Source organism: Pezoporus occidentalis, unplaced genomic scaffold (genome assembly GCF_034315485.1).
Source record: "Pezoporus occidentalis ecotype Australia unplaced genomic scaffold, CSIRO_AGI_Poc_V1 ctg203, whole genome shotgun sequence".
Lineage (NCBI taxonomy): Eukaryota > Metazoa > Chordata > Aves > Psittaciformes > Psittacidae > Pezoporus > Pezoporus occidentalis.
The window spans coordinates 1,076,296-1,102,396 of record NW_026913889.1 but is presented as its reverse complement, the minus strand read 5'-3'; the positions used below and the strand labels follow the sequence as shown (position 1 = coordinate 1,102,396).

Below are 26,101 nucleotides of genomic sequence, written 5' to 3'. Positions count from 1 at the left end.
TGTCAGCATTTTTAATGAGCATAACAGACTACTTAAAGTTCACCTAAAAATAATTATTTAGGAGGTCCTTATAGAGTGTGAGTTAATGACAACCTGAAATAATCAAATGAGCTTCTCATTAACGATGCCAAGTTGAAAATGAAATTTCATTGAAAATGAAATTTTATGTTGTACTTGTTGAGTGATTTGGTGCGATTTGGAACACTTTGTTCCAGGCTATATATTTATTGGCCTGGGAAGAGCATTCAGGAGATGTTGATGACTGGAGTTATCATGGTCTGTAAGGAGAGATGTCCTTCTCATAAACACAGCAATGAGATGGACATTTTAGATTCTCAGCTTTCGTTTTTGAAAACTATCTTGCAGAGCTTGTGAAACTTAAAGGTATGATCTGTGCACAGGATATTTCTTTTCCTCCAATAAAAATAGTCAGTTCTCATTAATTTCTTGAAAAATTACAGTTTGATCTGTCACTTCAGATAGAGCATGTGTGGAAGAAATAGAAAGAATGGAAACTGAATTTATTAAAAATGTGAAGACACTGATTTGTAAAAGAAGACCAGTAATACCAAACTTCTTATTTTTGCATATTTTTATTATATTTGAAATCAGCATTCTCCTTTTGAAAAGATACGATAGAGATATATTTTAATTTTCAGAAGGTTTAGGCCCAAACACAGGAAACTAAACGTGATTTTTCCTTTCTATAACTTGTGCTAGAGATGTTCTTTAAAGTCAGTGTTTTGTTTATAATTTTAATTGTATTAATTTTTCATTCACAGCAAATGTGTGTTTCAGAAGCGCTGGGTTAAGTTCAATGGAGACAGCATTTCTTATTACAATAATGAAAAGGTGAGTGACATATCTTGGTCATGTTTGAAACAAAATGCATCTGTGTAATACACACATTACCATGGAGAAATTCAGAAATAATTGAAAATGAATATTCATCCTATATTAATGTTCAATTGCGAAATACTATGATGAGACACTATTTAATATTTTAAGGTGTGCTTAAGATCTTTATGTATTGTTCATCCTCTTATTTTCTAGAAAGGCTTGATATTCCTGACCTTCCAGGTAGATATCATCATAGCTTCTTACTTACTGAAGGAGTGACATTTCTGCATTCTGCAAAACAGAGCAGGTTCACACAAAACGTGTTTTAAGATATGCAGTGTTTTTTTGATGGTGTTCACAGAGTGTCTTGTCATAGGAAGCCAGCATGCTGGAGACTGAGATAGATTAGATGTGGTATTGAAGACCCTTTGAAAAACGAAAACCCCCTACACTTATTTACCCTTTAATCAAAAAGTCTCTTTCCTGGTTGTTTTCTAGCAGTAATGACACATGGGTGGACTAGGTTGTATTTGAAATGGTCTGTTTAAAATCAGCATAGGCCTGTGATGTCACTGGCTTTTCATCGTTTCTATACCCAAGAGGACTAAATCGTACTGAAATTTTTGCAGTCTTGTGAGTTGCTTTAAGTATTTCAGTTCTGATATGTGATACAAAAATGGATTTTTAAATAATCGTTTAGAAAAAGTCTTAATTCTTTTGTGAAATTGACTGATTTCACCTTTTGATGCTAATTTTTCACAACGGAAACTACATTGGGCCTCTCTTGTTTGACACCTTTAAACTGCCTTTTTTTCTTTCTAAACATGGCCTTTGGGCTTTTTTGGAAAGATTTTTTCCCCCTCCCTTTTATTTAGTACACTTCGGACCACTACAAAATTCTTTCTTTGACTCTATGTGTAATTGATTTCTCCTCTTGAAAGAAATTAAGAATTTCTTAATCTCAGAAGTGATAGGTGGTTGTCTAATATGTGTGTTTAGTGGAGTTGAGGTTGTATTGCATGTGTGTTATTTGAAATGCTGGAAAGCATTTCCTGTTGAAGATGTTTATTAAATTGGGAACAAAATATAATTTCAGGTAGAAGTTCCCAAGCAGTATGCTAGGTGGTGATCATTAATGAGTCCTATAGATGCTTTATAATATGCACACTCTTAATGGAATTTTAGGAGATTATGAGGGAGGTAGAACTGATACAGGAATAGGCTGTTCATTTCCTAAGGGGGCAGACAAATGGAGAAAAAGCTCAAAAAAGTATTTACATTGATGTTTGTTTGATGTTCCCAATCCGAAGGCACAATCTGGTTATGCTTGCTTGCTTTGCTTCGTTCACCATGGAAGACGTGATTTTGTAGGTGAAGGGAGCAATAGAATAACATTTGGATTACAGTAACAGAAAATGTTACCCTTTTGCGATATTCATCCTAAGGCTTCAGAGGAGCAGAAAAGCAGGGTTAGTTAGTTGAAAAATAGAGCATTGGGATTTGCTTCACATTGTCTGTAGCATAATTAGGGAAAGACATGCTAATACAGAATTTTAAATCTTGTATCTGCAATGGGGATTTTTCTTTTTTTTTTTTTTTTTTAAAGGTCACTGAAGAGGTCACTTGGAGATCAGTTACTCTAGAATAGTACTTTTTATGCATTCGTCTATGATAGGAGATTCCAGAAATCTTGCCTTCAGTTCAGGGGAATATTTAGTGTGTCACACAATACATAGAAAGCTACTAACTCTGCACTGTCTGTTTAAATGTTCTCTGTGATGGGTTGGAGTATCAGAAGCTTGCAGAAGGCTTGAAAGAATGCTGGTTGGTCTGTATTTGTATACAGTTTGACCAAATCTGTGTGTTTTATTTGAGTTACATATTCCTGCAACTTTGTATGTCTGAGAACTGTGAGGCCTAAACCAGTACCAGGATTTGAGAATTTGGTGAAACTTGGACTAGCTTGCAGATAGGAAGAATACAGTTGGCTACCAGCAGTTCTCAGCATACAGTGGGATTGTGTTGGATGAGCAGCAGTGTTACTAGGGAACATGAGTTGTGTATTCATATTGCCTGCTAGATGGATACCAGCATGTTCCTGCTGTTGCTTGTGTGTTGTTGCTTTGACATTGTAAGCAACTGTTTGCAGATCTGCCAAGACCTCCATGCAGCTCAGAAGCTGATTCTGGTAAAAGACAGGGATAGTATTGCAGTTCATTGCAAGGCAGTGGGTACCTCCTCCTAGCTACATGGCTAGCTGTGTATATATTTAAATGGGGAAGCTGTTGTTTTAACTTTAGATCTTAATGTCAAGTTCCGTCTATTCTAATGTCCTTTGTCCTTTGTCCAAGGACGTTCCTACACAGGCAAGCATGTTATACTTTTGGTTTCACATACCAATCAAAAGTAGTTCTCAAAAGGAAATTAATCCATAGTTGGGTATTTTTCTGATTATTGCAAACAGAAAAGGGTAGACTTGGTGGAATGAAACTGTTTATTTTACCCAGAAACACTACCTATTAAATAGTTCTGTTTGACTTTGAAATTAGGAACTTGAGAGGAGTGAGGTTCTCAAGAAGGGGAAGTTTGCTATGTGGCTATTGAAGAGTGAAACAAGTGGAGGATGGGGAGGGAAGGCACAGAGGGCAGCATTACTGAAAATGTGTACTTAGACCATCTAAATGCTTCTCTAAATTATTTAAACCTTAATTTTCTAAATATTTCTCTAACTTGATCTAGTTGTACATCAACTTCTAATTAATAAAGACTATATATCTGAATATATAAAAAAATACTTAGTCTTCTACAAAAAGCATCTGACATAGGAAAAGTTTTTGTTTGAATCTGTGATGCTGCTCATTTCTACATACATGGTCCAGAGCAGATATATGTGGTCAGAGCAACATCCTGTCTGGTTTTGTCTCAACGGACTGTGGTTAACTGAAGTGAGAGCCAACTGAAGAGGGGAAGGTAGAATTTGAGAATTCTTTTCAGCTACCCAGTATGTACAGTTTTTGTTTGGAATTTCTTCCTGCTTTTGGCAGAACTCTGGTGCTCTAACATGCACTTTATAGTAAGACTAAAACTGCTGGTTATGTTGAAATTTTAAAGTAAAAATAATCTAAGGGTCCCTAAGATTTACAATTCACAAATATATTAGTGATTTAGGAAAATGGCTTGCCGTTTCATGTAGAAGAACTTAAGTATTTTGTTGTGTTATTTTGTATGTGAACATCACAAAGAGAAAAATTCACTGTGAAAACAGGTGGATCATTGTCATTCTTGAAGTAGATCATTAAGCAATCTGTTGTGGAAGTCAAAGCAGTGCAAAATGGTGTTTTCCAGAATCTTATATCCCAACTCTGAAGCACAATTGTCAAGGAGTGACATTGGGCTGTGTTTGAAAATAAAAATTTTCATCACAGCAGTTGTTATCAAAACCTCATTTTTCTTTCCCCACTAGGAAGTTATGTTAGGGAATTATTTTAGGAGCCCTAAAACTAGTGTACACCTCTCAGTGCCAGAAGCAGTATTAGTCAGGTTCTTGGCTGTGTGTGTGTGTTTTTCTTTTCTGTATTCTTAAATAATTCACTTAATTTCTAGTCTGAAGTATTTCAAGCACAGAAATTGTGTCTTCATCAACAAGAGCTTTTTAATAGGAGTCATTTTTTTCATGGGAAAGAAGCTGCTGCAGAAAAAAGGTTGAGAAATTAATAACGGTTTAAACTGTGTTTGAAAATAAGTATGCCTTGGAAAACCAAGCTTTAGAAGGGATGATTGTTTAAATAGCAAAACCAAAACTGTGTTTAGCTTAAAAGGAAACTGAGTTTGGTTTTGGCTTTTTTTTTTTTTAAAGCAAATAAAATAAGATAGCTGTGTCTGCCAGCAGTGTGAATTGTTCTCTTACAGTACCAAATACAGCCAGTAGATGCCTGCAGACACCATAACATAATTATATCTGAACACCTTTAAAAACAGCATATGCAATGTTTGCTGTGCTATTGTGAAGGATCGGTATTTGGCACATCTAACCTTATTAACAAATATGTTAAAATCTCTATTCTAACAGGTATAACCATAATGAAAATAGATTTGCAAAGTTTAGATCATTCTGAGTGACTTGAGTAGTTATGTGTAATTAGAGTAGTATGTTTACTTCTGCTGTATTTCGATAATTCTATTTATTTGTTTGCTAAACTACATTCACTGATGTATGTTAGTACCTTAAAGTGACACAATGTTAAGAGTGAATTTGGTGAAAATCAGTAGTATATTAAACTCAGTAAACAACAACAACAAAAAAGATCCTTCATGCTAGACATTCACAGTGGTTCCTTAAGTCCTTGTATAAAGTCTATTGTAAGAATTTATACTTCAGAAGGAAAGTTACTGCGGTACAAATTCTTTAGGTGGTGCTGACTCTTGGACTATTACTGCATCAGAGAATAAATCTTAGCAGTATATCTGAATTGTCTTTGTCAGAAAACCAATTGATCAAAGCATGGCGGGGACAGGATCAGCAGTAAAACTCTGAAATCCGGGAATTCTGCAGAAATATTTATAATACGTTGTACATCTGCTGAGCACTGCACCCCACCTGACCCCTAACCCTTGGGAATACTTAAGTAAATCAAGTTGAAAGACAAGTTATGGTAGAGAAAGTACTTATAGCAGGTCCTTTTTTCCTTTCTTTTGTGTTCAGTTGTCCTGATTCCTAGTTGGAAATCGGCAAATATTGGTTTCCTCCTACCTTACAGAGTAGGAAAGTACATACCTCATCCAAACTTGAGGATAGTTAGTAGTGACAGGGTGGTGGATTTTTCCAGAGTCCAGAGGCTCCTTTGAGTTCAAAATTCGGGATAAAATCAGTTAGTTTACCTTTTTTTATTGGCTAGCCGCTGGAGTGGGGAAGGAACAGAGGAATTCTTCGGAATTTTCTGCCAGGAGAAGGCACAACTTTTTCCTTTGCCTGATTCTATTTTATAAGTGTAATTATATATATATATTCTATTTTGTTTTTAAATTATGGTCTGTGAGATAGTCTGTGTAATTTACTTTGGCATAAACTTGTAAATTTAAGAGAGCATGGTATGCTGTGTTACTAGTGCCATGAGACAATTTATGAAGTATTTTATCGAGTATATGCACTCTATCTCACAGTGGGATTTGACTCTGTTAGAAGCCAGTACATGTGCATAGACCCATAACAGAGAAGTTGGTGATGTGTAGGTAGTGGTTTACTTATTGATGCAGTTTTATTAATAGCATGGTGAACTTCTAGGAGCACAGCCTGTGTATGTGAACTTCCTAAACATTGAGGTGAGTAGAGACTTCTAGCATTCCATGAGAGTTATTAACTATGTCTGTTGCATTTTTATTATAGGAAATTTTCTCAAAGGGAATAATACTGCTCTCTGCTATAGCAACAGTAAGAGTTCATGGGGATAATAAATTCGAAATTGTCACATCCCATAGGACTTTCGTCTTCCGTGTAGATAAAGAAGGTAAGTAGAACATGTGTAATTCCAGTGATTGCCAAAAGGCCATATAATCACTGCTGATAAATTATAGTTGTAAAATATAATCTGTTATATTGCTAGAGATATTTCTGGAATCCAGCTGTTTTGGGCTCATAAAATGAAACTGGAGATAACTGTAAACTTTGTAAGAGCTACTGAAATTGTCAGGGAATGGTTTTTAAAAACATCAGAATGAGAATACTGTTTTTCAACTCTTCTGCCTCCTCCCTCATCCTTCCCAAAGATGGATTTGTCTGGATGTTCCTCAAGACTCACTGGCAGCTCTTACAGCTTATATGCTCTCAGCCATCTGCTCCGAGTCACCGCTTGATATAAAATTGACAAAGAGCAACAATGAAGTTGATGGTTGGAGTGTGATGCTGTGATCAAAGGAAACCTGTTTTTTTTCTGCGTGTCTTTATTTATTGCCTTATACAATATTTTCTGCCATGTGTTGGTAGAGAATACAAGTGTATGTTGTACTAGGGAAGTTAGTGTGCCTTCTAATGTAGTGCTATATCAACCTACATTTGTAATATGTGGAACCAATATCAGTGCATGTATGACTTATTTGTGGAAACAATCAAAAATGAACACCTAGAAGAAAAAGATATGCAGTATGTATTTACAGCAGTACATGCCAGACACATTATAGCTAAGGGTCTCTCAGCATTTCCATTATCAAATCCCATTTTTTGTGGGTTAGAACTTTGTTGTAAACATTTGCTGCAGGCTGTAACAGGAGTGCAGCATCAGTGAACAAATCCTGCTTATCAGGTTTGGTTCAAATAATGTCGGTCAATTTTGTGTTCTTAGCTGGGTTTAAAAGTAATACTTTTATTATTTTTGCTTTTCTCTTCCAAATTTGTTTATTTTTTTTTAATAAACTGGAACATAGCCATCTTAGTGCAATATGTTTTGTAGGGCTGTAATTTGTTTTATGGACTGTTGCCTTTGAACACCATAAAAATGTTAACAGCTTACACTGACTTATAAAATCTACTCAGAGCAGCCACTCGTTATACATGAAATTGCATTTTCATTTAGCATATAAGCATCTTTGGACACAGTGGCCTGTCTGTAAAGCTGTTCGCTTAAGGTTAGAAATATGTGCTGTACGAGTGATTTGGTCCTTACTATATCCAGAGCTGGATGATATGTTCGTAGTAAATTATGTAGATAACTAACTCAGCTTGCTTTCAGTATAGGCACTAACTGTGACTTGATGATATTCCTTCTTTGTTTTTGTGGTGGTGAATTTTTCTGGGACTGTTCAAATTGTACTTAACTTCTTTTCAGTGATTCTAAAATTGAGACTTTTATATATATTTAATCCTGTGGATTTTAGTAACTTTCATTTCTTTCTCCTGGAGTATCAAAATAAAGAATGATATCATTGTCTTCATTGACCTGTGTCCCTTGGTGCCAGTGTTGGTCTGCAGCCAGTGGATTATAGTGCTCATTTTGTTTGCTTTCAGTGCTCTGACTTGTTATTTTTTGGTATATCAAGAATATTTTTTGGATTGATTTAAATTTGTGGTGGGGCAAAATTTAAGTAGTTTGAGGACAGCAATGAGTTAGAGCATAATCTGCTCAGATGCAGCATGATTTGCTTTAACTGGAGTAAAAATCCATTAAAAAAAAAAAAAACCAGACCACCATACTTTTAGAGTAATTTGGTGCCCTCAGCTACACTGAAGCATTTGAGTGTTCTTTTTAAAGTACTTTAAAAGGGTGTGTATAAAAACAAAACTTCTAAGAGGAGCACTGGAATGACCTTCCCTAGTCTGTCAAGTGCTAGTCTTTCAGGCTGCTATCTTCTTCATCTTTGGACTGTTTTCAGATGCTTAAATTTGTGTATTTTTTCCTTCTTTCTTCTTTTTTTTTTTTTTTTGGTTGCATGCAACATGTATGAAGCAAGCATATTAAAGGTGTAACAGTGCTCATTACAGTTTTTGTACTGATTGTGTCACCTTTATATATGCTGTGGTTAGAACTTCCCTTCCTTCCTTGCACCCCCTCACTATATTTTATGACCTGTATCTTTCAGATCAAGAGTTCAAATATTCATGATGTTCCAATTGCATGGGGCACGACTTAATTCATTCAGAGTATTCAGCATTAAAGTATATTGGTCTGAGTCCAATGAAATACCTGAACATAGTGAATGAGACTGGAACTTTATTACTTCACTTGTGTTCGTGTATTTGTAAGATGTTAAATTAATAATGCATGCAAAGTTACTCAAACATGCATTTTCTTGATTACTCAGTACCCTTGACTATATGAAGCTTAACCGCTACACCTTAAGGGAGTAGATTGTAAATTGCCAAATGTTTTTGCTTAAAAGCATGATGAAACATAGAGTAACATTGGTGATGGCTTGCCTCTTCAGTGATGGATGATATTCAGGCTCCCTGGTTTTTGCTTACATAATTCCTGTAGTTCTTTCCCATTGATTTGCCTTCCAGAAGGTGGGCATGCCACCTGTCTACTACTTCATTCTTTAAGCAGTCTGGAACTAAGCATCTTTGAACTAGTAGTCATGATTTTAAGAATCTTGACGATCAGTTTGTACAGCTTTAAATTTGTGTGGTGTTTGCTGGGAGTTGATTGAATGTCTTTGCTAACATCTCCACAGATACGGACTTTGACATTATTTTTATTTTACACCCTACTCTTCAAAGTGTATGTTTTCTCTGATGTGATATAGCTATACTATGAACTAGCACAGCATACTAGGAAGACCAGCAAACCAGTGTGTAGGAAAAATGGAGCTGATGCTTAACCATATGTTTTTTTTTTTTTTTTTTTTTCTTGTTTAGAAGAAAGGAATGACTGGGTTAATATGTTGCTCAATGCCTTGAAATCACAGTCTGATAATAACTCTCAGTCTCGAACTTCTGTTGCCCCTGAGAAAAGCGGGTATCTTGAGCTGAAAGGATACAAAGCCAAAATCTTTATTCTACTTCAGGGGAGTACTGTGTGGATCTGCAAAAATGAGCAGGTAAATTTTTCATATGCTTTTTGTGAATGCTTATAAAGATGGTTTAACTAGTGAGTTGGAAATTGGTGGCTCTTTGTGACTAAGTGTATTTCAATATAAATGCATATCTCTTTCTATGTAGTACTTTATTGCTGCAATTCTCAGAAAGCTTCAAAAAGCAGGTAAAGTATCATTATGTCTATTGTAAAATGGAAAAAACCCGAATATATAGTGAGGTGAAGTGAAAAGCTCCAAGTGTCACAACAGGTTAGAGTCAGAGTTGGGATTAATTGACTCTGAAAATGTGTGCTATAAGCACTCTGCTAAATCAGAAGGCTTATTTTGTGCACTGGTTTAACTGTCCTGTAATACAGTGCTATGGAAAGTGTGCTATACAGAAGTAGATTGTGATATTTAAGTATTATTTCAGGTAAATGTTCAAAACTGATGTTCTTTGTGTTTTTAAGAACCTAGATTGGCCAGTCTCTGTTGTGCACTGTAGTATTTTAAACAAATTCATCTTAAAAAACATGATGTAGGCCTGTCATTTCAGCTTTCTGTTTTGTTTTGGTCATGACTATATTATAGTATAAACCAGTTAACTGTGGAACTGCTTGGGATGATGTAGAGGGAGGATAAATGAGGATAATTGTATCCAATGAATGACTGTATGAACTAGTGGAAGAAAATCTATTGCAGGAAATGAAATAGTAGGTATTATTTCTGTATGAGGAAATCGATGACCCACGAGTAGCTGGAAACTGGGAGGGCATTTGGTGGAGGTATTGTTACATGCTTGTGCCTTGTTCTCATTTTCTTTCAAATTTATGTACAGTCTAACTCCTGTTTCAAATGTGAATGGTCTCTCAAACTTGTCATTTTGGAGTTGATCTCACTTCATCTCCTGTTATCCTGTCAAGTGTGAAATTATTTAGATGGGCTTGAGGAACTGCATAATGTTCCATATGAGACCTTACTATTCTTTCCCAGGGTATGGCAGGAAATTTGAGGCTGAGAAAGACTTTTTTCCTTTTTTTTTTTTTTTTTTTTTCCCCCGTTTCCTTGGAGCACAGGAAGTTCTACTTGTTGGATATGTTTGAGGTTAGTTAACAATCAACTAATAAAAACAATTTTATTTGGTTCGTGGGGCTAGGTTTTGGTAGTGGGCAGGGCTACAGAGATGGCTTCTGTGAGAAGATGCCAGAAGTTTTCCCCATGTCCAACAGAGCCAGTAATAGCTGTCTCTGAGCCCACCAGCCACAGTGGTAGCGCCTCTGTAAGAAGGGAAAAAACCCAAACCTGTACAAGTGAATGTGTGAAAGAAACAGCTCTATGGACACCAAGGTCAGTGCAGAAGGGGGAGGGGTAGGAGGTGCTCCAGGCTCAGGAGCAGAGATTCCCCTGCAGCCCATGGAGGTCCATGGTTAGCAGATATTCACCTGCAGCCCATGGAGGACCTCATGCTGGAGCAGGGTGATGTGTGAAGGAGTCTGCGACCCTGTGGGAAGCCTGTGCTGGAGTAGGCTCCTGGCAGGACCTGTGCCCCCATGGGGGACCCATGCTGGAGCAGGTTTGCTGGCAGGGGGACCCACACTGGAACAGTCTGTTCCTGAGGGACTGAACCCCATGGAAGGGACTCACACTGAAGCAGTTTGTTAAGAACTGCAGCCTGTGGGAAGGGCCCAGGCTGGAGAAGTTTGTGGAGGACTGTCTCCTGTGGGAGGGACCCGATGCTGGAGCAGGGGAAAAGTGTGAGCAGCACTTCCGTGAGGAGGAAGGGGCGGCAGAGGCAACATGAGACGAACTGACCACAACTGTTGTTTCCTGTCCCCCTGCGCTGCTGTTGGTAGAGGAGGTGGAGAAAATTGGGAGTAAATTTAAGCTTAGGAAGAAGGCGGAGGAGGGGGAAGGATTTAGTTTTCTTTCTCGTTATCCTACTCTGATTTGATTGATAATGAATTAAACTAATTTCCCCTAAGTCAAGTCTGTTTTGCCCATGACAGTAACTGGTGAGGGATCTCTCCCTGTCTTTATCTTAACCCATGAGCCTTTTGTTATATTTTCTCTCCCTTGTATAGCTGAGGAGGGGAGTGACAGAGCACCTTTGGTGGGCACCTGTGATCTAGTCAGGGTCAACCCACCACAAATATGATGCAGTTTATGGATCTATACTGCTAACTCCACAAATGATTTAGATGTGATGTTTTACGAAAGTGTATTGGCTATATGCTGTGTGAATTTGAGTCTGTAGCCTGTGTTTTGCTGAATGAGCACCATGGAGAGAAATTGGTCTTCATAGTTGAGCATGGTACTCTATTTAGATAAATCCTCAGTCTTGACTATTGTAATGAATAGCTGACCTGCCAGTTTGTTTATTTAAGTAAAGTTTATAGCTAGAGGTCTTTAAGGAGGGACAAAACTAAAATGCAGGTATAACACATGTACCCCACCCCCCACGCTGCCCTGCCGAGACCCTGCACTTCATTGATGTTCTCTTGCATCTTTCTAGTAGAGAGAAGTCAAGCACCTTTTTTTTTTTTCAGTCTCTGCCTGTGAAGTGTTCCACGCTGTGCTGCAGCGGTCATTGTTACTGTTATGTCATGGGGTTTGCAGGTGTTTAATCAGTGAGAATCCCTGGAATTCAGTCTCATCTATGAGTGTCCTCTCTGTGGATATTCACTGTAATAAGCCACTTCTAGCTTCAGAATCAATATTGTGGTTGTCTCATGTCCCGGAATACTTCTGAGTGATCCCTTATGGATGTTCTGAGCTTCTTCATCAAGGGACAAATATGGTGATCCTATGAGGTATACAGACTTGTGAAGGAATTTCTCTTCCAGAGTGAAACTAGCTGTGTCCCTTTTGAGAGTCTCAGTAGCAAGCATCAAATTTTTGCTTTCTTCCTTCTTTTAGTAAACCAGCATATAACTGTTGGATCTTTCTTGCCTCAAGTAGTCCTTTGATCTGTTCTCTGTTCTCTGTTGATATGGGGCACTCCCACCTCTGCCCACTATGCTGCATCACTTTTTCTGACCCTGTATGTTGATACAAAACTGTTACAGAGCCATTCACTGTTGAAGAGTTCTTGATTGATCCGTTACGTTGTCGGTCTACAGATTATGACTAAAATAATCTAAGACTGCTCCCCAATATCAATTTACTTTCTTACCGATTTTTGAAAAATTATTATTCTGTGTGTGCATGTGTGTTGGTTCTATTGCTTGTGTGGCTGTATGGTAGGATATATCTACTGAGCCATTTCAGCATCATTAATTTCAGATTTGTCTTAGCTGATCATGAAAGCAAACCCTTATACAGCCTTTTTGCTAGATACTTATTCCCTTCTATTACATGGGTGCTCTGCAAGGATCACTGACTGGAGTTGGAGCAGAAGGCAAACCAAAATCAAGCCATGAAACAGAATGGATGTTAGACAGTTATCCAGCCTGTCAGCTATTTCTGTGTTTATATTGCAAACAATTGTGCAAACCCAGCTTCTTCCCAGAGGTTTTTTACTTACAACCAAAAATATAAAATGGTCCTCCATTTCAAAAATGACTTTGTGTGATTTCTATCTATTTGGGAAGCAATAAAATTAGCTTCAGTCTTTAAGCTTTCATAGTCTGTAATTCTTCTCTGTGTACCCCTTGCGTTCTATTTTCGAGTTGAAAACCGAATTAATTTACTGCAGCACTGAAGAAAAACCCAGTAATACAGCATTAATCCGTTAGATGGCTCTGTTGTCCTTTCCCTGTCTCAAGTTTGTACTTTAGCCAGCAATTACCAGGCAAATATGTCCAGGGATGTCCTCAAATCCTGTTCATATTGGAATTCACATCCATACTAGAACGACTCCAGAGAGACTTAGAGGGGTCTAACTAAATCGCTAAAAGACACCTATTTAGACTTACAGTGTTGAAATGAGATCGGATGAAGCTGATTCATTGATTTCAATTAAACTCAGTAGAGGAGAGTCTACTGCTACTTTAAAAGATTTTTCTTCATTGTTAAAAGTGGAGAAGATTGTAAGCCAAATGCCAAATCCTAACGTAACCACCATGAACTTCATGAAGTTCAGATTGAGATCAGAACATCATGTCTTGGGCCCATTTCTAGTTAAAAAGTGATTGGTTTAGCTTGAGCTTCTGGCAGTGATATACTGCTAGTATGAAACCATCAATTTCTTTTGACTCTTCATGTAGTGTGAATTTCTTAAACTTCCTCTCTGGAGCAGAAGTGAAAAATAGATCGTACAGAATCAATTTGTTCAACCTGCAACTTGCTGAAATTCCCATTTCTATTTCAAAATCATTCGTGCTTAAATAAAAACATATCATCTGATCCCTCATGACGGCTCAAAGATTGGCTTGAAATGTCAGTCTGTTGTGGTGGTGCCAGTGATAACCTCTCCTTTGTGACCATCACTAGGGCTCTGACAGCTCTGCTAAGCTGTACCCCTTCATTAGACATTAGGTACCAGTGAATCTTAAATACACCCTGAAGTTGGGAGGGTGCCGGGGGGAGCTGGGTGTCACAGTGTTCACACTAGAATTTGGCTTTGATAAAGAGAATTTAGGATCCTCCTTGTTACTTCTCTGTGTGGTTTTGAAACAGCTGTATTTACCTGGGATATTTGAGGAAACTTTGCCAGATACAGACTGGGGAATGGTATGTATGGCTGTGTGCCATAATTATTTGGGATTTTTTTTTCCTCCATGCATGACTCTGCAAGTTAAAATTTGAATAATGAAGAGTATTCTCTCTGTAATGTATAAGCAATAGTACCCATTTCTTATCGAAAACCTCTTGTTACATTTTGGCTGAATGCTCTTATTGATTTCTAGAGGGTTTTTTGTTTTGTTGAAGATTGAAATGATTTGCTCTGTGGCAGATGGCAATGTTTATTCATGTTGAGTAAGCCAGTCAGAGAGTGCCTAGAAATTTTCATTTTCTCTAATGCTAATGGTGCACTTGAAGCAAAACTGGACAATGTCAAATGAGGTAGATACAGGAAATCACATTCAACAGGTAGAAAATGGCAAAGGGTATGATAATATAGAGAACTGATAGGGGGATAGATGGAAGGACAAGTCAAAGATGATGCTTGAGGCTGGTGGTCTGAAATAGAGGAAGGGATGTGAATGTCAGTGGGAAGTGGAGGGGGGTATGTGTGTATCTCTGTGTATGTAAGAGCAGAGGTGTGTTCTTATCTCTGTTAAGAAACACAGGCTTACAGGGGAGTATTTTGAGCAGCATGGTGTAGTGGAAGGTGTTCCTGTCCACAGCGGGGAGGTTGGACTGGATGATCTTTTAAGGTCCCTTCCAACCCAAACCATTCTATGAATCTGTGAAATACAGTCCCAGAGGCCATGTGATTGGGATTCATGGGTAGACATAGAAGTCTGTGACTTTTTTGGTATATAGCGATAAGAATTTATCATCATTCTATGCAATGGAATTGTTCATTAGGAAGTGTTCTGTTTTTCCCTGGAGAAAATGTAATCCTGATTAATAATCCTGAGCATGATGGATGATAAAAAGGAGTCCTTAAAAAAAATTAAGAGCGGATCTATTGAGTACAGTGGAAAGTCTCTAACAATGGAAGGTGAATAGAGAAGAGTATGTAAATGAAGTCCTGAAGATGAGTAGCAGCGATTGTTTATCATGCTGAAGTGTCATGAAAAAAACCCTGTTGTATTTAGATTCTCTGTTTATCATTGTGATAATATTTGTGAGTATGAAGTGAGCCCAAGGTGATAGCAACAGCAGTCTGAGAGTTGGGTAGAGGAGTTGAATGTAGGTTGAATAGAAAGCAAAACTGTTGCTTGAAGATTGTGAGATCTAATGAGAAACACTGAGTAAAGCAACTGACGTTTTTGGAAAGGAAGTTGGGGAAAAGGCTAGGGGACTGACAGCAACAAAAGGAAGCAAGAGGAGGAATGGACCTTCCCGAGAGTTGATAGATGATGAGAGAAGTGCCTGGTATGCACTGGGGTGGAGGGTGGAATTACTTGAATTATTGAGAATGAGAAAACAAGAAACAGTGTTGTCTGTCTTGTGTTCCCCCGTCCCCCACGCTCATTCGCCCCCTGCCGCAAGCACGTGTCCTTTTGGAGATTCTGTGATGGTATTTTGTAATAATAACTGGGAAGCTCTCTAAAGATGCTGCCTTGATTGCTAGTGCAGACCATGATCGAAGATGTTTACAAACATGAATGAGCCTATCCCAGAATGACTTAAATAGGTGGAGGTGACAGAAAAACAAATGAACATTTGGCCTCCTTTGTCCTTGTGTGATTCATTCAGGATTTACTCTTCACTTAAGAATGATACAAATCTGTAGCAAGATGTTAAAAACAACCCCAAAATACACTGAATATATTGGAGGGGGGGAAGGTTAAGATAAAGTGGTTTAAAATCAAATATACTGATACATTGGTGACTTGAAGTGGAAGCAAATGATCCAGCCACTTTTAAATACAGTTGTTTGCATCAGGCTGTAGCTGGGATGATACATTAAGGTCATATTCCTATTTTTCAAGCAGTTCCTTAGCAATAAATTCGTTCTTCCATGCTTAAAACCATGGCAATGATCAGTTTCTGTGCATGACATCAGAAACAACTAGGCAGGAAAAAACAAGCAAACAAACAAAACAAACAAAAAAGAAACCCTTAAAACCTTCTTTTTTTTCATTAGTTTTGCAATACAAAATGAATAATTACAGGAAATTATGTTGAATGGGGAAAGTTTTGCTTTTGTTCTATTACTTGTTCAGTTTTAAACTACTTGCACTCCTACTCCAAAAAAGAATAAAATGGTTATTAAAAAGAATACGCTGTTAAAGTAAGGTGGTTGAATCAATCAAGAAAAATGTGTTAGTGACTGCCTTTACAGGGAAGATCTACATTTTGCATTTAAAAATAATTTGTGTGATGTTCTACATTGTTGAAGGTAATACTAGAGAACATAGAGCCAGACATAAAGAGGAATTCTATTAAAGAAAATTAAAAAGTTAATGTTAACCTCTTCTGTGCAGTTAAACTTTTAGTTTTCTTGTTCATTTGTTTTTATGTTGTTAAGATGTAAGTAGACTTAAGGCAATCGCAAAACATAGTAGAAAGCCTAAGGCTTCCACAGTGATCAAAAGCTTTGTGATTAATTTATTTTGGGGTGGAAGGTAGGGGAAGAAGGAAGGAAAATGGCAAAGGTGTCGGCTTCTCACTATTGCGCAGTTAAGCTTTCTGGATGAGTAATATATGTGAAAATTGACAGGGAAGAAAAGTAGGATTTGTTTGAATATTATGAAGAAAAAAGATTCTAGAGTGGCACAGCGCATTCATAAAGTCTTGAAGGTTTTAGATCTACTTGTTATAACACTGTTAATGCAGTACTGGGGAAATCTGTTTTCCTCTAAGAGAACCTGAGAACATTATCTGTCACTATATATGTTACCTACATTGAAGAACCTGTAGCTTGGCTTCAAATCCCATGGTAAAGTAGCCTATTGGATCAAAAGGCCTGCATACAGGAAGCACAGAATCATATGTACTTTCATGTATAATGGTAGACCAGGTCTGCATTTATTTATTTTTGTCCTGGGTTCAGCAGTAGCAGTCATTTTTCCCCTTCTTGGTGGCTGGTGCAGTGCAGTGTTTTGACTTTCAGCTCGGGAACAGAGCTGATAACAAGGATGTTTAGGTTTGGCCAAGGACTTTGTGAGCCTCATGCTCTGCCACCAGGAGGAAGCAGAGACAGGACACCTGACCCAAACTGACCAAAGAGGTATTCCATACACAGCACGTCATGCCCAGGATGTAACCGGGAGTTACCCGGAAGGGCGGAGACTGAGGGGTTGGAGGAGGTATCATATTATTGTAGATGATGTATTCTCTTCCCTTGTTATTTCCTTTATCATTATTATCATTGGTGGTAGCAGTAGTGATCTGTGTTATACTTTAGTTACTAAACTGTTCTTAGGTCTGCAGAGCAGGGGGAGGGCAAGAAAAGGGGGGAAAGTGAGCGAATGAATTACCTGACTGGGTTTATTTTAAATCACACTAACGTTATTTCTGTATTTAATGAACCTGAAAGATTGTATAATTGGTATGTGTGCATATATATGTATATATACAGTTAAATAATGGCATGATTTCTTCTTTTTGTATGTGCAATAAGAAGCCTTGAGATGACAATGAAAGTGAAAAAAAAGAAAGTATTTATCAAGAATACTTATCTCTTTACTTTCACTAGCTCTATATACTGTGGAATGAAATGCAGCTAGAATATTACTTTGCATGTTGTTGATTCTTGTTTAATTGTAATTGGTTCTCACAGGAGACATGCTGAAAATCTACTTCATAGCTTTGATTTGCTTTTTCTCCTTTAAATTGAGGGCAGTGTAAATCGCATTGTTCCTGTCTGTTATAGTTGCCATGTTTGGTTCAAAAACAACTTTAAACATACCAGCAGCAATACTGATCACTCTTTTTTTCCTCAGTCTGTATCCTTTACTTCATGTATTAAACTAATTAGCATAGCTGAAATATTAATACTTATGTAAAGTTACAAACCCATTACTACAGTGAAGAGCAGAACACTTCTGAGGCAGTGTAGGCAACACATCCTCACTGAAGTGTTCATTCCACAAAATTAAAGATAGGTATGAACATATATTAGTCTATGTGAATTCCATTTTCTAATTAAAAATACCATGATATGCCATTGCAAATTTTTTTTTTATTTAGCATATATCTTCTGTTATTGACTTACAGTTTTTGAAATGTGTAACAGCTAAGTTAACTAAGTGTGGTTTATGAATTTAATCTTTAATTGATGTAGCTGAACTCAGCAAGTAATGTAACAAAAGGTGTTTTTTTTTTTTTTTTGTGGTACATTGCTTTTATGATAAAGAGCTAAGTTGCATGGATATTATTTTTGAAAGCTAAACTTTAGCAGAGAGGTGAAGACTATACTTTTGTCCAGTCTGAAGTGGAAAAGCAGTATTCTTCAAGACCTTAGAATTCTGTCAAATCTATGAAAAGTATGATCAGATGAGCCCTGGCAGTCACATTATGATGATTAAAATGTTCTCCTTGGTTGCAACACTAAATAAAATGGATTAGTGTGCACCGGCAGGAGACCAAAGAGTGTGCCTGCAATTCATTAATGTGCCTTGTAACTGACACAGTAACGTCTAGAACCCTGAGCACTGAAAAACAGGTGATTGATCATGATGTATTTAGCTCGCAGGAGCTGAACAGGCAGGAATAGGACAGTTGTTGATAAACTGTTCTGGCATTCATGCATTTCTGTTATTACTTCATGATGATTTTCACGATTGGGTGGTTTCACTTCAGTCTCTGTTGGACCACTGGACTTTAACATGTCCACAATTTGTACTTACCATCCTGCCTCCCCCCCTTTTTTTTTCTTTCATACCCTTTCATGCACACCCCCTCTCCCCCTCTTTTGTTACATAACAATTACTCAAACAGTGGACGCTTGCTCCAGAACTGTTGTCTACATGGTGAGTGTTGCAAATGTGACCAGTATCTTTGCTGTCACTGGAGGGAGAGCAGGCTGGAGTTGCTATTGGACTACTAAAATAATTAGGCCGCTTGAGTTTTCATCAGTTATGCAAAGTGGATGATTTAAATTAGCATTATAAAGATCATTAAAATACTGAATATTGTTAATATCGTAGTAGCTTAAGTGACGTTTTAATCTTTTAGACCTTAAATAAATCGTTTTTCATTTGTGATGGTTTCTTTGTTGTTTGGAGCTTTATGGCATCATTCAGGTAATACCAAAGCATTATTTTCTTTACTCCACTATCTTACAGCAGAAGGAAGGGAATTTATGATTTACAGCATTGTAAGGATGTGGGAAACACCCCAGTGTGCTTTCTCAGCAATAATTTCTGTCCCTGGTTAATAAATTGCCAGGCCAACAAATTTGAACTTAATCAACTCAAACTGAATTATTGCCTCATGAAATACTTCAGTGTCATTGTTATTAAATGAAAATCTTAAATATTTTGCATGCAAAATAGTATCATATTAGAGATGGCATGTTTTAAAGCTCATTCATTAAAAATTAGCCTTAGAGATATGTCCAGAAAACTTCACTCAGAAGTTATTTCCATCTCAGTATGCGGGTCACACCTCCCCCAGAGGTCCACCAGAATGATTGATTGATATCTAACACTTCTAAGAAACATTTGAAAAATGCTATGTCCGCTAAATGTAGTAAAAATCAAACTTAGTTACCTTCACTTTATGTGGAAGGTTGCCAAAACAATTGGCAGTGGGCAGCTGGAGGACCATGTGAGCAGACCAGGGCAGTGGTTAAGAAGGAAAATATATTGAGGTTAATAACGGAGGGAAAACAATGATTTGGGAAGTAGAAAGTGGAGGGTTTGTATTTTAAGTGATGTCTAGTCACATTAGTATGTTTTGAGCATTTCAAACAACTTGGGTGAGCTTTGGGTTTTTGTTTGTTTTTTTTTTTTTTGTCTTTTGGGGGACTTTTATACTGTACTTCTGCAGTATTTCCAGTAAAAGTTGCTTTGGGGAGGAAAAACAGAAAAAAAAAAACCAAAACAGCAAACAAAATGCTGAGCCAATGAATGCAATAGCTGTTAAGTGTGTTCTACTCATGGAGATAAACACTTTAATTACTGACTTTGCCAATCCTTTTGGGGATTCTGATGTCTAATATTTGAGTATTAACAGCTCTTGTCCATTTCTTTAAGGTGAGTTAGGTTATTAAAAAAAAATAAATCTGTCCATTGGATATAATTCCATTTTGATTATGGAAAAATTCTGGCCTCTGACTTGTACTATCCAGTGTTCTCAAATTGTGCAGGCTTTCATGCTCTAGGCAGAGGGGAGTTTTGTATCCACTATACTGCATTTGTCCGTGTTCATACGTGTCTACAGCCTAACATCATTATTCAGAGCTTTGTTAAAGATATGAGAGTGAGGTTTGAAAAGGTCTTGAAGCAGTGTGGTTGCACTGGTATAATTAATATGGCTTTGTATACTGCTTCCTGTTTCACTATCAGCCTGTCTGCACTTGTTTTGAGAGGCTCTGCAGGATGTTGTGTGATGATGAGAGGTGTGATGTTTTTTCCAGCCAAGGGCTGTAATTCCTTGCCATGGGGTCATAAAGAAGTTCAAAGGCAGATAAAATGACAGCAGTCAGCAACAGCAGCTCAGCTCCTGCAACACAGGAGTAATTGCAGCCCATTATTACAATTGACTTTCACTTATCTCCCCTGAAGGAGCTGAGCAGCTGCTAATTTACTGGGTTGTGAGAAAACTGATGAGCCAGGAGATGGGAGTCATAACAAAAGTTAACAAACTGATCAAGGCAAAATTCGTTAGTCCTGAGTAGCCATAAGAGGACAGTGCGGACTGGTCATCACTGATGCCCAGGTCGGAGATGGATTCTGACTTCCAGGTTGGCTTGTTTCACTTTGCACTTATTTTTTCACAAAGAAGCGAGGGGGGCTCTAGCATCTTTTGTCTCACTTTAAAACAAATCAGCCACACAGTAAAAGGTACCTGCTGTTTTTATGTGAGTTTTCTAGAAGGGGATTATTGTATGCTAAATCAATACATCAGCTCTTTCTCTGTGTGTTTTCTGTGTGCTCTGTAATCATTCCTGTGTGTTAGGTATTTACAGGTTTCCCACTTTCTTTTTACAGCTAAAAAAGGATGATGCATAACTTGCTTCCTCTTTCCTGTTTTATTAAATGACAGTGGGCAGTTGGTAAAACTTAGAAGCCTGATTTGAGGATGATCTTAGGTCCTTGCACTTGCTTACAGTAAATGTATACAATTAGCAGTTTAGATGTGAAACGTGGGTGTCTCGTACTGTTATGCTTGGCAATAAATGCTAATGCAGAAGTAAAAGGGTTACGTCTACATAAAGCTGTTTCAGAGACTCTGTTTCCTCAACCTTCTCTCACTGATGAGGTATGGAATATCAGAAACATTGCTTAATATATGCTGGTGGATCTGTACTGGAATGTTACAGGGAGAAGGAAAAATAAAGGTTAATGGAGTGCACTGTAGGTACAAAACCTGAGGATGTTATCTCATCCCAGTTCTGCATGATTCTGTGGTGCTGGCTTTTCAGGTCTTCTAATTGTTCAGGTCTTTCCTCCACAGACCTAAGTTTCATTCTCTTACACTGCATGCAGATGTGTTTTAAAATTAACCTTAAGTAGCCTGTGCAGATTTTGTTCTAGCTGCTTGGCCTTCTAAATACAAAAGTTAAAGTTGTATTTTCAGTATATACAGGCAAGGCAGTTTAAGGAAAGCTGTTGCTTGTAAGATCTAAATACATATTCCTGGGGTGAATCTCCAGCTCTTTGAATGTCAGTTGGAGCTTTGCCGTTAATGTCAGAGTTGCCAAGTTTTCATTTTAGTCTAGCATTTTGTTTCATTCCTGAATTTTTGTTTGTCCTAGTTTCTTAAATGGCATGGTCATGCTGGGAAAATACCCTTTATTCTAACTTCATTGTGTTTGCAGATTGCAGCTGCCCTTTCTTGCTAATATAGAAGGATTTTTTTTAAGATTTTCTGTTCTCAAAAATCATTGTAGCATATTACAAGCCTCCCCACCCACAATTGGTACAAAGTGCTGCTGCTGGGTTTGTGAATATCCTGAAATAGAGCAATTTTATAATTCAAATTCCAGTTCTGTTTTACTGTTTATGAGGTTCTCCTTTGCAGTGTTATCTTGACCAAGCCTTTGCAATTTTGATGCAACTTCTGTGTTATGAGATGCACCTGCATGCCTTCAACCGTGAGACAGAGCAACTTTTTCATAGCTGTGCTGCAACATGACATGAAGTGGATTCAGTTTGCTGGTGTCGAGATCAGGATGTTGCCGTTGAGATCAACCTGTAAATAAGTGCTTTACTTTTTTGTTCTCTTGTCAGTTTCATTGGACAAGTTGCCATTGTAGGTGCTGTTCTTTGCCAGTCTCTGATTCTTAAGGCAATCTTGGCTTATCTCAATGTAGTAATATATGTATAATAAAAAAAAAATTATGTTTTCATTATTGGATTATTTTGAAGGCTGTTCTGACAGATCATTGAGGAGAGATTTTTAAACTTTCAAAATGTGGAAGTTAAGCTTCTATTTGCTACATTACTCAGTGTATTAGTTGTTTTAGAGTAGCAGCATCAGTAGTGATCAAGGCCAGTTGCCCCATGCTAAGAATGTGCTCTGGAACAGAGTTAACATTGCTCTTGGCTAATTTTGCTTTTTCAGTCTCATTAAATTCAGATGTGCAATACTTATTTCTTGCTTTTGTAAGGAGATGGATGGCAGTGAGAGACCTGAGAAGTGGAAAGAATGCAGGTGGAATCATTACGCTAGAAGGGAGCCAGCCATGTGTCTTTAGCTAATTCTGGTTCCTACAAGACCTTCCTGTATTGCTCATTGTGTGACAATGGAAGCTCAGTGAAACAAATAGAAGATAAATACAGAAATGGTAACTGGAGATAATTTGTTAAAGACCATGTAATTTTTAGTGTTCTTTCTACCAACTAGCTCTCTAGTTAGTATGCAGGTTACTTGAAAGGTGTTTATTGTGAGGGTATTTTAAGGATTTTTTTGGTTGTTGTTTTAGAATGGTTTGGGTTGGAAGGGACACTCAAGATCATCTAGTTCCAATCCCTCTGCCATGGTCAGGGACACTTTCCACTAGATCAGGTTGCTCAAAGCCCTGTCCAGCGTGGCCTTGAGCACTTCCAAGGAGGGGGGATCTACAGCGTCTTGGAACAACCTGTTCCAGTGCCTCACCACTCTCATAGAGAAGAATTTCTTCCTATTATCTCATCTAAATCTACCTACTTTCAGTTTAAAGCCATTTCCTCTTGTCCTGTCACTACATGCCCTTATAAAAAGTCCTCTCCAGATTTCTTGTAGGCCCCCTTTTAGGTACTGGAAGCTGCTCTAAGGTCTCCCCAGAGTCTTCTCTTCTCCAGGCTGAACAAGCCCAACTCTCTCAGCCTGTCTTCATAGGAGAGGTGCTCCAGCCCTCAGATCACATCTGTGGCCTCCTCTGGACTTGCTACAAGAGATCCATGTCCCTCTTGTGTTGGGATCCCCAGAGCTGGATGCAGTGTTCCATGTGGGGTCTCATGAGAGAGAGTCAAAAGTTTTGGGGGTTTTAACTTCTAATTTGTCATAATATTTTCTTTATAGTATGGTTGCTCTGTTTTTGTACAAATATTTTGTCATTTTCTGTTGGCTGTTTCTGTGCTTCTAATTTGTAGAAAGTAACTTCACTGCAAGCTTGAACTTACTTGGGTTTTACATAAGGTGCTCCTAGTTGGTAATTTTCAGTGTTGGAAGACTAATATTCATGAAAAATTTAGATTGTTATGCTAATTAAGACAAAGGCACTTCAGTGAGATAGTATTAATTTTATACCCAGTCCTGAAATATGTGTGTACTGCAGATGGTTTAGAGCTTGACCCTTGTTTTATTTTTCACTATCATAAAAATATGTGAATATCTTCTCTGTATGGGGTTATTCTTTTGCATTTTGATTTTGATTAAATTGTGTGGCTGTGATGGTTGCCCTTCTTAGCTTTAATCATTGTAAAATCAAAACTGAAAGAATTATTAAAAATTGATGGTAATAGCTTTTATATAAGCTCATAATAAAAGTTACGATGGACTTAATAGTTCAGTAAACTCTATAAGCATTTAATAATCTATCCTTTTCAGTATTTAAATAGTGAAAAGTAGATTGCTTATTTTTAAACTGCATTGATTTGTGAAACTCTCTTTTACGTATTTACTTTTATACTAATGACATTTTCTTTATGTGAAATCATTACCTTCACAGCAAATACGAAAGTGAATAGCTGCTGGGCAGTAGCTGTATGTGTCCCCAGTAGTGCTTTTGCTTTACAAAGAATCGGAAAACTGTGCATTCATCAGCCATTTTCATCATTGTTTATCTTGTAAAGACAAGTTAGTATGTGTAAATACAAAGCTAGCAGAAGAAAGGTTTTCTTTGAAAACAAAACCAACCAAAAACCAAACCCCACCACCACCCAAACCCTCACCCCAGTCTTATTTTTAGTTGAACTAAATGTAAGAAAGATGTCTTCCCAGGAGAGAAAATGCTGAAATGACTGAGTGGGTTTGGAAAGATTCCTGCTTACCAAAAGCTACTGTGCAGAGTTGCTAGTGTTGTGGCACCAGCCCTCTCTTGGTCCAGGCACAGAAGAATATATGGTAGAACGGTTGGTGCTGCTGTCCCCTCACTGTTTTAGAATAAATGTTAGAGAAGTGGGAATAATTCACAAATCATAGTTTGGTCTCTTTAGGTTTCTGATTTTTGGCATTAATGGGTAGTTGCTGCTTTACACTGGCTGCTAAAAATGTCTGTAACTCGATGGAGTCTAGGACACATTCTTTGAAGTTACTAGGCATGCATGCACACACTCAAGATAAAATTCTTCTACTAAATATGTATTTATGTCTTTCATAAGAAGAATTTTTTTTTTTTTCTATTTTGGTTGAGATATTTCAACAGTTGTAAGTAAATCTGAAATTTGATTGCATTTAATGTCTCCTTTAAGTTAGGGTGAATATTTCTCAAAGAGATGAGAGTATACTGTCTGGCCAAAATGTTTTGTGTGGGTCTGTAGTTTCCTTAACTTATTTTTTCTTCTTAAATTGAAGATCATGATGTCACTTGTTAGAGTGAAACTTTTCTCTTCATGCTTCTGTGAGCAGCAGGTGTCTAAAATCTCCCTAGCTAGAAAAAGCACTATTAGTGCAATCCATATTTCATTAGAATACTCCTCATAAGGGTTTGTTTTTTTTTCCCTGTGCATTTGTGTGTTTTGTTGGAATTTGAATAATTGCAGAAGGGCCATTCAGTTTGATAGGATCAGAACTCTAAACTGTCAGTTTTATTAATATCAGCAGGGAAATCCCATAGTGATCCAGTTATGATAAAACGGGTATGCTTGGAGTATTTGGAAAGCCATAGGTACTTTTATTTTTTTTAAGATGTGAAAATATTCATCATAGTTAATCCTGTTTGCATGGCATCCCAAAAAATGTTGAAATATTTTCTTTTTCTTTCTCTTTTAAAAATTAGTTGTCCTTTGTAAATATTTTGAATTTTGCAGATTACTTACAGATTAGATTGAGTAAAAAAAACTTTGGAAAACTTTTTCCATCAGGAAATATTACTTTTGCTAATACCTATTGAAGGACAAATTATGATTTTTTTTATACTTGTGAAATATGATCTCATAGAAGTAAATTCAATTTTACTAAAGTAGAAGGTAGTAAATAGGAAGTTTTCATATGTACAGTGAGGACTAATTGTCTTAGCATCTTACTGTCTGCAGTGAATAAGTAAAAGCATTGTGTTTGGTCAGCGATGCTTTTTACTGGTTGATGTCATATCTGTTTATCTCCAGAGGTGGGTCTGGGGGAAAGAGGGAATTACATTATTTGGAGATTTTCTCAGTTCACTGGGGGATCTTTACCAGTGGATGTGTGATATCAATTTTCTCTCTAGTCCAGTGACAACTGTACAAAAATGTTTATGAAGAGTTTCATCAATTTTGCATGACCAGTATTCTAGATTCTAAAGTATCACAAAACCGTTCACAGTCTGTCCTTCCTCTAGGAGTTCAAACACTTTGCTGCAGTTTGTCTGGACTGAATACCTAATGAGATCTTCAGTGTGTGCGTTAAGCTT

General features: G+C 37.4%; 2 protein-coding genes across 2 annotated transcripts in view; both read left to right on the top strand.

The window, feature by feature from the left end:
• The window catches only part of LOC134163689 (uncharacterized), a 360,084-nt gene that overhangs the window by 189,654 nt on the left and 144,329 nt on the right, over positions 1-26,101 (top strand). The window lies entirely within an intron of this gene.
• ARAP2 (ArfGAP with RhoGAP domain, ankyrin repeat and PH domain 2) overlaps positions 1-26,101 on the top strand; it is a 116,314-nt gene that overhangs the window by 15,883 nt on the left and 74,330 nt on the right. Inside the window, exons 6-8 of the mRNA XM_062618779.1 lie at positions 783-852; positions 6,224-6,344; positions 9,185-9,366. Coding sequence (XP_062474763.1) covers positions 783-852; positions 6,224-6,344; positions 9,185-9,366 — 373 coding nt within the window. The remainder of the gene's footprint in view (positions 1-782; positions 853-6,223; positions 6,345-9,184; positions 9,367-26,101) is intronic.